At 52.1% G+C, this 13,528-nt stretch overlaps 1 protein-coding gene across 1 annotated transcript; it reads left to right on the top strand.

Annotated features, from left to right (window-relative positions):
- The first annotated feature begins 7,857 nt into the window (after positions 1-7,857).
- On the top strand, positions 7,858-13,213 carry Nhlh1 (nescient helix-loop-helix 1). The gene is made up of 2 exons (XM_032915321.1): positions 7,858-8,170; positions 11,075-13,213. Exon 2 carries the CDS (start codon positions 11,245-11,247, stop codon positions 11,644-11,646), a length of 402 nt encoding a protein of 133 aa, XP_032771212.1. The 5' UTR covers positions 7,858-8,170; positions 11,075-11,244; the 3' UTR covers positions 11,647-13,213.
- Positions 13,214-13,528: the final 315 nt, after the last annotated feature.

Below are 13,528 nucleotides of genomic sequence, written 5' to 3'. Positions count from 1 at the left end.
CATGTCCAGTGACGCTGGACTAGAGTGCAGTGTGTGCTGCTTCGCTGTCCAGAGGAAGACGCTGTTAGAACGCAGGCCAAGTGAAGCCCCTCTTAGCACAGCATTAGCGTAGCTCCTGTGTATTCACGGACTCTGAGCAGGAGCAGAGATGAAGCAGACACTGCCCGTTAGACTCGGATCGCTCAGGGTTTACAACTAGACGTAACATTTAGTGTAATAAATGGAAGCTTTGAGATGTGCTCCTTCTGGGACAGGGCACTGGAAGTGACTAAGTCAGGATTTAAAAGTCACCACACGCAGAAGCACAGCGAGCGAAGGCACATGTTTAGGAAATGGTAAGTTACCTGCTGTGCCTGAGCCACTGGGATAAGCACTAGGTGATGAGGTGGGGGCCACGGCAGAAGGTTCTGCATGGCATGCTGAGGAGTTTGAGCCATCCACTGAATGGCGCACGCTTTGTGGGTGAATACAGGAGTGGTTTGGGACCGCTTTAGAAAGAGCCTCAGCTCTTGGGTAATGATTCCCCACGTCTTCATGGAGCCAACACTGCAGAGCCGCAAGTGAACGTGGGCCGAGGCTGAGTCAGCTGAGGCCAGGAGAGGAGACCCGGCAGCAGTGGAGTCCTAAGTGGGGCCTTCTCTCCTTGTTGCTAGCCAGAAGGCCGTTGCTCACACATGCCTAAAGACCAGCAGAGCCGGAAAACCGGCTGTTTTCACAGTCCAAACACTCCGTGTCCTGTTCACCTTTTCGAGAATCCTGCTGAGAGGAAATGGTTTTTCTCTAGGTTTCTCTCCAGGCTCCCCGGAGGAGGCCTGTTTGGGGTTCTGAGATAGGAAACATACCCTGCTGCTTCCCCTGCGAGCCCCCAGTTGGAGCTGGAAAAGCTGTGTGTTGTGCTGGCGCTGGTGGGAGCCGCACACAGCTGCTGCCATAGTCTGGACCAGCTCCATGCCTCCCTTGGCCAACAGGTCTCCCTGCGGACTGAACAGTAAACTCCCCCATCCTGCTGGCAGCCTCAGGAAGTGCGGACTCGGCTGGGTACCAGAGAGGGGGCCAAACAGAGAAACAGGCTTGGGCAGAGTCAAGGGATCTGGGGGTGGGGGTGGGGGGTAAGGAGAACACAGAATCTGAGCTCGTGTTCTGTCTTCCATGCTCCCTCCACATTGCACCATCCCACACCAACCTCCCTGCCAGCAACGGCAGAGCCCACCCACTTCATGGGTTTTGCAGAAGTCAGGCTCCGCAGAAAGCACGGCCACCGAGACTCGCACTCCTCAGACCAGTGTGCTAGCCCACGGCCTGCAGCACCTTAGGGGCCACGTAGTTTGTAATACCTCAGCTGTCCCCTAGACAGGCCTCGTCACCCAGTGCCTTTTGGAATGCTTCATTTTCTAGCCCCCTTCCATTCCCTAAGGGCTTCCTTCCTGCCCTGCTTTTGCTGGGTCATACTGACCCTGCTCTTCCAACCCAGGTAGCAAGTTCAGTGAATGACCACTGGGACGCCTCCTCCCTCAAGTCTAACTAGGCTTTCCCTCCGGCTGGTTGAATAAAGAGGTGACTCTCTTCTTTTTCTAACTTCTCGGTTGCTGTCCAAACGGACATTGTAGGAGGAGATATGTTCTGTGTGTGCACACACGTGTGCCACAGCATGTATATGGTCAGAGGACAACTTTGGGGTGTCCAATCTCTCCTGTCATGGGACCTAGAGTGGCCCAGTTTCCATGGCAAACACTTTTACCAGCTGAGCTATCTACGGTCCAAACCTTTTAAACATCTACACTCTGTTCTGTACTAAAATCCCTCCTTATTCAATAGAACTTTGTGCCTTTGAGGGAATGTGTTTGTTTGTTTTTGTTTGAGGCAAGGTTTCACTATGTAGCCCTGGCTAACCTGGCACTTGCTATGTAGAAGAGGCTGACTTCAAACTCACAGAGATCCACCTACCTGCACTCCGTGTCTGCTTCTGCCCTGGGGAAGCTTAGCAGGGTGTGTGGGTGGAATGCAGGACCCTGGTCCTCAGAGAGTGTACCAGTAAAGAACATATACATCCTGGAACTGCTTTGGAGAACTGGTTTAGTTTAACTGGAGGGGAGAAGGTGGCATTAATCCCTCTGTGGGGGGCCGGCACAGTGTCTGGGGCAAGGTTTGTGTGACTGTGTACAATTGGCCAGGACAGGGATGTGGGAAGATACTTCATCTGCATACTAAGGGGCTGGGGGCTCCAAAGGGGAAAAATCTTATAAAGCCAAACAAGGATGAGGCCTGATAACTCTCAGGGTAATAAATTCTTACTAGGGTTGATAGTGGGGACGACTTTCTGGCGCCAGGTTGGGGGAGGGGGAGCCAGTGCCTGCTGTCCTCCTGTGACACATCTGGGGTTGAAGCTCTCCTCGACCCTTTCCCCATATATTCTGGGCAATTAGGTCCCACAGGCCACAGGCCTGTACTTTCTGAGTGGTAGGTTTTAAGGAATGTGCCACAGCCAACTTTTTTTTTTTAAGTTAGCATGCAAAGCAACTAGTTATGGCATTTTCGTGTGTGTGTGTGTGTGTGTGTGTGTGTGTGTGTGTGTGTGTGTGTGTGTGTGTGAGATCTTCCTCTCCCTTATTAATTTCTTCCATACTCCCTGTATCCAGGGACTTATAATTTCTAGCACCTTAGAAATCTTTTTTTTTTTTTTTTTTTTTAGACATAGTCTTTCTTGATAGCCCAGGTTAACCTCAAACTCAGTCATTCTTGCCTCAGTATCTCAGTATCTTGAATACTGGAGCTACAGGTAGTCACCACCATGTTCAGGGAATCAACTCGTTTGATTTGATAAATGGCAGCTAGCATAGAGGAGTGAGGCTGCTTGCCCAGGGACAATAAGGGAGAGACTGAGATAAGACTAGAACGTCTTAGATCTGTGCCACTGCTGAGCCTGGCTATAGGAGTAGCAGTTTGCCCGTGCATGGTTAAAGCATAAGAGATATGGCATCTTTTCAAGACTGAAGTTTAGATACAGGGAAGGGACATGACCCAGGATAACCCAGCAAGGCTGTGTATGCTCCGTACCAGATCAGTTCTAGATAAGTTCTACCCGAGTTCAGAGGCCAATGGAGAAAAGCCTCGTGCGTTATTAAGAGGTCAGGACCAACCAGAGTTTTTGCTCTGCTGCTTGTGTGACATTGGGCCCCAGTGTTCTCTGTAGAGTGTAGACTTGGACAAGAGACTGCTCTCTGGTCCGCACTGGCTCTGTCTGGTTCTAGGAAGGAACAACTGACGGTTTAGCCTCCTCTTGTCCCTGAGGCCCTCAGGGAAGGTTGAAAAGATGATCAGTTCATGAACTCTCAGAGATAGCACAAGGATCAACACTAGAAAGGAACAATAGAAATTTGGGAAGTATGGCATCATTTCCTCATAAGAAATAAAGAGGGAGGGGAGGGGGAAAAAGAAGGGAAGAAAAAAAGGAATAAAACAGAAGAAATAAAAGGCTGGAGAATCTGGAGCCCTTGGAAAGCCAGGGATCCAATGGGCTCCTGGATAAATTTTTATTCTCCATGAACTTAAACTCAGGGGATAGAGAAGGAACCTCACACTTCAGGGTAGAGAAGGGCAGTGGAAGCCGTGGGCCCAAACCCACAAACAGCAGGAGTGGAGGGTCATCTCAGGGGGCCTAAGGAGCCATTCACCTGAGCTGATGCAACTGTGAGCCAACATTACCATCCTCTGCCCCAACTAAGTGGTTGCTCAGGGCTTAGGGGCTGGGACCCTGGAGTCCGCACTCTTCCCCCAACTCACAAGGAATGGTCAGCGATGCTAGAGAGCTGGGATTAAAAACAAGTGAGGGAGAAAGAAGATCCTGAGAAAGCAGCTTATGAAAGGAAACAGAGGAAGTGGGGTTCCTGCTAGGACTAAAGGAGGAAGGGAGAGAAGGAACTGAGTCCAAGGGGAGAAAGGCCAGGCGGGTGTGGCCCGGAGGGGAGTAGGCCCAGTGCTGGTGGTGACAGATGGGAGGACACAAAGACAGAGCTTCAGGGAAGACAGATGGATGGGGGAGGGAAGAGGAGAGGCCGGGGTGGGGGTGGCACAGTGGTTGGAGGCTGAGGCTGTAATGAGATTGGAGATGGGCTCTGAGCTGAGGAGAGGTGAGGAGAGGAAGAAAGGGGAGGCCGCCTTAGGAGACAAAGGCTCAAAGGCCTAGGAGGCCAGGGGCAGAGGGCTTGGGCTGGGTGCTGAGAAGGGGGACTTCCAGCTGGGCTGGCAGCACAGAGAGCGACAGATTGTGTAGTTAGCCAGAGTGGAGACCCGCTGTCACCTTCTAGAGGCACAGAGAGGTGGAGACAGAGCAAGACAGACTGACAGAGACCATGTGGAAACCAAGGACAAGGCGAAGACACAAAAGCACTGCTGCTGTTTCCAAGTGATGGTAGCTCCTGCCCAAGCTTCCCTGCCTGCGTTGTCTCCTGTGTCCCAACACACCTCCAGCCACTGACAAAACAACACCTCAACCACAGCCCACTCTCAGAGAAGGGTCAGGTGGTAGGTATGGCACAGCAAGAGTTAACACGGTCTGCTCTCCCTGCCAGCCAGTTTGCCTGGTTGGGTCCCCAGGGCTCCCCACATATGTCATCCCCTCTCCTGCCAAGCCCACTGATTCCCAGCTTCTCCAGGCCCTCCCTTACCCTCAAGGACTAGCCCCAGCCCCTGTGTCTAACCTACCCTTCGAGCTGGGGGAGAGAGAGAAATCTGTGAACCACAATCTGAAAAAGTGAATTCTATAAAATGCAAAATAACAACCACAAAGGGATAATCATCTTCTCCATCCCCAAGGCCTGCTCCTCTTGTCTTCTCTTGCAGATAAGATACACACACACACACACACACACACACACACACACACACACACGCACACACACACACACGCACACACGCACACACACACACACACACACACACACACACACACACACGGGGGGGAGCGCTCCCAACACGGAGAGTTCTCCTCAGTTTCCCTCAGTCATATTTCTTACACACATATATAGGTGAAACTTTCTAAACCCTCTGACCACCATGCAGGTGTAGGGAGTCTCCCATGAACTGTTTCACTGGGTGTCACAAGAGCCCTATGGCAAAGGTGACATTATGCCCATGTTGCAGGTAGTGAAAAGGATCCATTGAAAGTTACATAACTTTCCAGGGTCACAAGGACCTGGACTCAGGTCCCACAGACTCGGGGCTCAGTGCTCACAGTGCTTTCTACGGTTTGATGCTGGCAACTCCTCTTTGTTATCCTTCAGCAACTGCCCTAGGAGTTCCTGAGTAAGGCCTGGGCCTGGGAGTTCCCAGAGTCTAAGATCTTGGGATGACAGATGCAGAGGAGGAAGAAATAGTCCCCTGAGTACATGGGACAGCTAGGGCTGGATGCTGCAGGGACAGAGGTAGTGGGGCTGCAAGTATCTGGGCTAAAGAGCATGTAAGAGGAGAGGCTGGCACCAGGGGCTTGGCTCCTGCTTCTGCCGCTGCTTTCTGCTCTGTGATCTCTCAACGTTCTTCTGTGTTCTTTACCTGTTGGGATCTCCATCCCCCATTTGGATGACACTGTAATACTTGATTATTGTGACTCCCTACCCTACCTTATAGCCCACAATTTTTCTCTTCTTGACAACTGTCTGCATTCTACTTCCATATCTGCATTTCCTTTCTGCTCGAGGCCTTCTGTCAGACTTTCTTATATCTCTCCGTCCCTGAATATGCCCCTCCATCTGACTCTCCATAGCAGTCTCCCTTTTCAGGTTTCTCCCCAAGTCTGTCATCTGTCTGTCTCTCTGCCTGCCTGCCCCTCTCTCTCTGTCTCTCTTTCTCTGTCTGTCTGTCTGTCTCTCTCTCTCCCTGTCTCTCTCTCTCTCTGTCTCTGTCTCTCTCTCTGTCTCTGTCTCTCTCTTTCTCTCTTTTTCTCTCTCTGTCTCTCTCTCTCTGTCTCTCTCTCTCTCACACACACACACACACCCCATACATCTCTACCTTCTGCAAAGAATTGACAACCTGGCCCTATCCTCCTTCCCAACCTCTCTGTCTCCCCTATGCTGTCCCCCTGTGACTACATCTTCCCACTTCTCTGTGTCTCCTCCGTGTCTCCGGACCTCCTCGTGTCTCCATCATTTTCCTGGGCTTCTCCCTATCGCCTCCCATCTCCCCCATGACACTTTCTCCCACTTCCTTGGATGGGTTGGAGGGCGGGAGGGTGGGGAAGTAGGATTGTTGTTGCTGGGGGCTCATTAGGTGGAGATTGGTTTTTAATCAGCACCATGGCAATGATGATGCAAGAACCAAGCCGCCACCTGATCCCCTGCCCCCCCCACCCCCTCCTCAGGCCTTCTTTCCCCTCCAGCTCAGCCCATCTGCTGGCGCCTGGGCACCTGTCTGGGCCTGCCCAGGTGGGAGTTGGCACCTCCCAGGCCTGGGGGTGGGGAGAGGAGGGTGAGCTTGGGGAGGAATTATAGGACTCCCTGTAGGGAAGGCCTCACCCTGGAGAAAGCCCAGAAAAGGTTGAGAAAGCACAGGGAAGTAGCAAATCCTTCCCACCGCCTGTGATCCTACCAGGGTCTATCCTACAGCCAGCATTATCTCACTTGATCTCCATGGCAACCTACACAGTTATAATTTACCCTATTTTAAAGAAAAAAGACACTGAGGCTCAAAGGTCATTACTTGTCCAGGGTTAATACAGCCAACAGAGCCCCTTTTACTGTAACTCACTGTGCCCGGAGTCTCTGATACTGAGGCTCAATGAAGATGTCCTACTACTGAATACACGGGAGAATTTCCATGCTGAAACCCAGCCCACTCTTTCTCTGTGCTTCCCTTAGCCCCCAGAAACTGGCTCCCCTCTCAGGCCACCCTGCAACACACCCACACAGACAGAGCCACACATATGAGCAGGCACAAACCCTGGAGGCGGTGGCGCTATTGACGTGAACGTAATCAGTGTTCCTCTGCACATAATTTTGTATCTGGTTTTCTTGTTGCTCATTTGATGGTCTGCACACTTAGCAGGCTGCATGGCCTCCTCTCCTAGGGTCCTTCCAATCTCTGCCCTGCCTTTCTTGGATCTTCTCCTCCCTCTCCTGTTAGCTCTTCCCTCCCAAGCCCCTGATTCCCTGTAGATCAGCTTGGACTGGCCAGCCTAGAAAAACTCCTTGTGGGGGTCTCCACCCAGAATCTGACTCCCCTGCTGGCCTGGTGATGGGGTAGGTAGGAGACTGGGGCCTAAAAGAGAGATGATCAGGTTGCCGAAGTCCCAGGATGACAAGGGCTAGGACCTGAACAGCAGCAAGAGGCAGCCAGTTAAGCTCTGGGCGCTTATCTGTGTGAGAACTTACTTAGGGGAAGGACTTCCAGGTTACTGGCTACTTAGTCTTTTCATAGCTTCTCTCCTAGTACTTTGGAGAGCCTTCTTCCCAGGAAAAGGGAGACGGAGAAGGGGCAGTCAGAGCCATGCTGGGACTTAGAATGGAACTAATACATTTAAATGCAGCTTCTTTGGAGTCTCTGCCCTGCTACCTCTAGTGTGGGAGATGGAGGGGGTTCATCTGTGGTCCTGCCCTGGCTCTTGCCTCAGCCCCACCCCTTCCCCAGCTCTCTGTTTCTTACTTATGAAATATGCATGGAGAACAGATGTCCCTGCTCCCCCACTCCCCGCACCCCCCCCAGGGCCAGCCCCCGCCCCCAGCTCCCAAGGGGTTCCCAGATCCCTCTGCCAATGGCTGCCTGGCCTGGATGTTTAATATTGATGAGGGGGGTGCCTGGGCCAGCCAATAGAGAGCTGGGGGTGTGTGTGTATCTCCGTATAAATACACACAGAAGGCTGGGCCAGCTCAGGTGTGTGTATGTGCGGTGAGTGTGTGAATGTGTGGGTGTGTGAGTGTGTGCATGTACGTATGAGTGTGCGTGTGAGTGACTCCAGTTCCGGACTGAGGCCATCCCTCCTGCCTAGGCCTTCAGGATGTGTACCCTTCTCATCCGTCCTGGATCCTGTTCAGCCACAACAAGCTGCCCCTAAGAGCTCTAGAAACTGCTCACTAACTTTGCAGACAGATGACCCTTGAGCAGCGAGAAGAGACTGGGGCTCTCCACGCTCGCTTGCTGTCCCCCTCGATTGTCACCTTGGATCCCTGGAGAGTCCTTCTAGGTAAGGGGAAGCCATGCACTGGGGAAGGGTGGGCACGCCCCTCCTGATCTCTGACTGGAGTCCCCTCCCAGGAAGGGTCTCTCTCCATCTCTGCCTCTTTCTTGCCCACTTCTCTTGGATTCTTTGGGCAGCGTCTGTGAGGGGCGGTTGTAGGAAGCGGGCTGAGAATTCCTATTGGATGCTTGGAATTGTAGCTCCCCTGCTTCTCGGAGCCAGAGACTTTGAGAGCAGACACGGAGGAAAGACTTGAGGGGAATATAGACTATAGACTCTGCTGCAGGGAGTGGAGGTGGGGAGAAGGGAGGGGCAGGTGGAGATGGGTCGTGACAGATGGGGAGCAGGAGAGAGAAAGGGAGGACACCAGAGAGTGATGGAGGACTTGGGAACAAGGGGACTGGGCAGAGGGGGAATCTGCTTGCGATAGAAATCCTGGGAACCCCAAGCTGAACTCTTGGTTCCAGTTCGCTTCGAGAGTACGAAATTAGGGACACTGAATGTGTATCGGAAATGCTCCCCCAACACTCTATACTATTCCTGTTCTCTTCCTTCGGACCCTACAATGTGGAGGATGTTCATAATTTCAGCATTAATTAGGTTGTTTTATGTCACAGTCGGTGTGTAGGTGTCTCTCCACCATCGGATGCTGGTGGTCTTGTGCGCGTCCCCTTAAGAGCTCAGGAACTGCTCTGGTCTTGAACTCATCTTCTGTGGGTTAGGGTGGGGCAAGCCCAGGAGCAAGGGTGGCTCCTGTGAGAGTGTGTCAGCTGTCAGCTGTCTGGAGCCAGGGCTGGGGATGGCGGCTGGGAAGGATCCCAAGAGCTTCTCTCTCTCTTTCTGTCCCTGTCAAGGCTAAACTCACTGGGAAAGGCCCAGTGGTTGTGAGACGGGCAAACTTAGCTGAGCTCCAGGAAGCTTAGGTCTTCTTCCGCAGGCCACACCACGGACTGTGGGGTGAGTTTCTCAAGTCTTCTTACAGCATCACCAAGAAGGCCAGGGAATAGTAAGGGCTAAATGAGCTAAGGACAGAGCTGGGGCCTCTGGTAGTCTTGAGCAGGTGCTGGTGCTGAGAAGAAATACCTTTCTTCGGTTCTAATGGGCAGGGGAGTAGGGCCTAACGTCTGAAGTGGTGACGCTGGGGAGGTTGAGGGATTCTGAGGGAGCTGAACCAAGGTACCTGTGCCAAGGTCCTTATATCCCAGCCCTCTCGACAACAGCCATCTCTGGGTTTGCCCCCTCCCTCAGCAAGAAACTGGGGTGCAGAAGGTTCCTAAGCCAAGGTTTGCACCCCCCCTTGTTGCGCTGCCTTTCTCTTTATTTATTATTATGCAAAAAACCCCAGCATAACGAAATTGCCGTCACTACAAGTAGGTATAGAGCCTGAGCGTATTAAATGTATTGTCATTTTGTGAAACTGATCTCCAGAACTTTTTCACCTTGTGAATGTGAAATTCTATACTGTTTAAGAATGGCTAGCCCCCCTCTGCCTCGCCCTCCAGCCCCTGGCAACCATGGAGTCAATTGAATTAGACTACTTTAAAAAATGTACGTGAGCGGAGTCACAGTATTTGTCTTTCTGTCACTGCTTACTTCCCATGGTGCAATGTCCTCAAGGTTTAGTCTCCTTTGCAGTACAACAGGAATCCGCCCTCATTTAGGCTCGCAGTTTATCATTATGTATACATTGTATCTACGTGGTGTTTGTCCATTCCTCCACTGGTAGGCGATGGAGTTGCTTCTGACACTGCTATGAGCATTCACCTACCAATCCCTCCGGAGTCCTGGAATATCCTATATTTCCACTTTTAGTTTTTTGAGGAACATCCAGGCCATTTCACCTATAGTAGGTGTACCACTTTACAGACAAGGGTTCTCATTTCTTCATACTCTTGCCAACATTGAATTAGGTTTTTGTTGTTGTTGTTGTTTTGTTTTTAAATACATTCTCTGTCTCTAGTGGATATGAGGTGATGTTTCACTGTGGTTTGCTTCACATTTTTAGTGATCCGTGATGTGCCACGTGTTCACAAATGTATGTTGGCCATTTGTGTACTATCACAGGAGAAACGCCTGTACAAGTCCTTTTCTCATTTAAAATTAGGTTGTTCGATATTTTGGTTGCTCTGGGCTCTCCTTTTTGTTGAGACTGACTATCCAGGATAGTTTCAAATTCGCAATCCTCCTGCCTCAGCCTTCTGCTTGCTGGGGCTGCCACACTTGCCTAGGAACCTCTCTATATGCCTTGCATATTAACCTATTACCAGAATCCTGGTTTGTGACCGCTCCCTTATTCCATAGCTTAGATTTCCACTGTGGGGATCGTTCTCTTCAGTGCTCTGTAGTTAAGTTTGGTGTCGACTTTTTTTTTTTCTTTTTCTTTTTGCTTATGCTTCTGTTCTCATATTCAAGAAAGGACGGCCAAGTCCAGTGTCTTGAAGGATTTCTGTTTCCTTGTAGGAATTCAGCAGTTTTAGCCTTTGGTCCTCTGGTTCAGTTTTAGCTTGCCTGCTCTGTCCTTCCTAGGATTTTCTGTTTCCTGTTATTCTTCCCGCTTCTTTCCAACCTGCTGGTCTTTCTAGCCTTGGACAACTCTGAAGCCAAGTTCTGCTCTCCTTTACCACGACTTCCACAGAAGTAGCAAAGGGCGGAGCTGGTCTTGAGTGTCAGCCTGCTTCTCCTTTTTTTTTTTTTTCCCGGAGCTGGGGACCAACCCAGGACCTTGCGCTTGCTAGGCAAGCGCTCTACCACTGAGCTAAATCCCCAACCCTTACCACGACTTCCAACTCACCCCCCCAACCCCCACCGACCCCGACCCGACCTGACCCACCCCCACCCCGGCGCCCCTCGGTGAGCTGCCCACACCTTCTGCGGCGGTCAAGTCTCTCAATTCATCTTTCTCTGTTTCAGGCTCCAGGCTGGAATCTTGACCATGGAACTTTGAAGTAACTGCTTTCCAGAGCTCAGTGGCAGACCCGAGCACTCGAGGCCCTTCCTGCCTTTCTCACAACCCTCTTTCAAGCTCCCAAAGGGAGGGGTGGGGAGAGGATCCGCATTTCCGTAGGTGTGGGTTTTCCACCATGATGCTCAACTCCGACACCATGGAGCTGGATCTGCCTCCCACGCACTCGGAGACGGAGTCGGGCTTTAGCGACTGTGGGGGCGGGCCGGGCCCGGATGGTGCTGGATCGGGCGATCCGGGAGTGGGCCAGGTCCGGAGCTTAGAGCTCGGAGAGTCGGGCCGCAAAGACCTGCAGCACTTGAGCCGTGAGGAGCGCAGGCGCCGGCGCCGCGCCACGGCCAAGTACCGCACAGCGCACGCCACGCGGGAGCGCATCCGCGTGGAAGCCTTCAACCTGGCCTTCGCCGAGCTGCGCAAGCTGCTGCCCACTCTGCCCCCGGACAAGAAGCTCTCCAAGATTGAGATCCTGCGCCTGGCCATCTGCTATATCTCTTACCTGAACCACGTGCTGGACGTCTGAACTCAGTCCGCATCCGGCCCTGGATTCTCCCCTTTTCCCTGGGCCTCTCCAGAGCCCCTTGTCACCATGCATTACTTAGAATGGCCGGCTGCTGCCCATCCCAGAGCACCAGGCTCCCGTCCGTCCTGAAGGCCACTTTCTTTTCATTGGCCCAGGAATGTGAAGGATGCTCTTAAGGATTCCTTCAGAGAGTTGTTCGGGCCTAGCTGGTCAGGGTTGCTTGTCAGAGTGGTCAGAATGGAGTCCTTGCTGGGTTAACTAAGCCTAGCCTCTACCCAGCTGCTGCCTTTTCTGCCCCATGTCCAAGTTTTCAGAGCCCCCAGACCCTGACTCTCTGTCTTCTGACAATGGTGGGACTCAGCAGAATAGGAAGGGGAACTGACTAGTAGCAGAGGTTGGGCAAACGGGGTTCCTAACTCCCAGACTTGTCTGTCCATGCGGGGGTGGGGGGGTGGGGGAGGGAGGGCATGGACTCTTGGGAAGGCAGAGAGATGAGGGAGGTGACTCCTGGGTAGCCAGGGATTATAGGAAAATTCTTCCCTTTGTCTCTCTTGCTCCTGAGGCTTAGGATATATAGACCTCAGATCTAACTTGGTAGTGAGTGCCTTGCCTTCCTGGAGCTGACTGGCCACTCCCCGGGTCCCTTCCCACACCTGCCATCCCAGAACTCTCCCTTTCCCTGTGCTGTCTAGAAAAAGGAACACCTCAGCCCTGGGATAAGGAGGACACCTCCAAACAGCCCAGGGCACCTTGCAGTAGGCTCAGGCCCTGAGTGGGGCAGCTCTTCAGCCGCTGCTTCTGTCCCAGTGGACCCTTGAAAACATGCGAACCCCACCAGCTCCTCCCTCAGACGCAGGAGGATGCCTGCGACTGCCCTCTGCGAAGGATCTAGGGCCTTATTACATTTCCCCCCTTCCTTTCTTAAATTGCCGTGGGCAGGAAGGTGCCCCTCCCATGCTGCTGAGCCTACCAGCCCTTGTAGCCTGTGACCACGGTCTCTGGGCTTTAGAATCCCTGTAAATGAAGTCACTGCTTTTCTCTGCTCCGTCCACTCTCACACCAAACTCCTAGCTCTACAAGGATATTTATTTATGTATTTATTTATTCACTTATTTATTTATTTATAAATATTGCTATTTATTACCGAGTTATGCACTTTGGGGTAGGGCGAGGGGGACTCCTTGCAGCGAGCTCTAGCTAGGGTCCTCTTGCTTTCTCCTGGGTCACTTCTTCCTTCTCCAGTGCAAGCGTGGGGATCCCTTCACCCACCATACTGGTATGCCTTCCTCAGCTCCATCTGTCTCTATCCCCTTTCCTCTGGAATAGTGCCCCTTCCCAGCCTCCCAGCTTCCGGGGGTCTCTCTCAATCTCTCTCTGCTGCCCCCAATCCTGACAATCCCACTTCAGTCCTATCTACTCCATTCCTCTTTACTAGCCCTGCTTTTTCCAATATCACTAGGAGCAGACCCTGGGCTCTGTGTCTAGTGTCCTGTGTGGAAGTCTTTGTCTGGTTGCATTCTTAATTTCTTACAAAAAGAAAAATTAAAGTGACCTCGATCTAGTACCAGATATGGCTGTGGCTCCTTTGTGTTGGGAAGCTGGCCTGATGTCAGGTTATGTAGGGTGGCTGGGTATTGGCAGTCCTGGTTGTGGAAGCCTCTTCCGAGAGCATCTGTATCACGAGAGCTTCATGTGGTGCATGAAGACGAAGAAGAGGGGCTACAGAGAAAAAGAGGTATGCATCGTCTTAGCATTCATGGAGTGATTCTGCTTTTCAGGTCCTTCTCCCCATGGTCTTGAGAGAAGGCAGCTGAGTGTCCTAATGGAATCCAAGTTAAACCTGTGTCCATGTGTCCATGTGTCCCTGGGTCCATGCTGCTGG

The sequence above is a fragment of the Rattus rattus genome, chromosome 10, assembly GCF_011064425.1.
Source record: "Rattus rattus isolate New Zealand chromosome 10, Rrattus_CSIRO_v1, whole genome shotgun sequence".
Taxonomy (NCBI): domain Eukaryota; kingdom Metazoa; phylum Chordata; class Mammalia; order Rodentia; family Muridae; genus Rattus; species Rattus rattus.
This window is presented reverse-complemented; position numbering and strand designations above follow the sequence as displayed.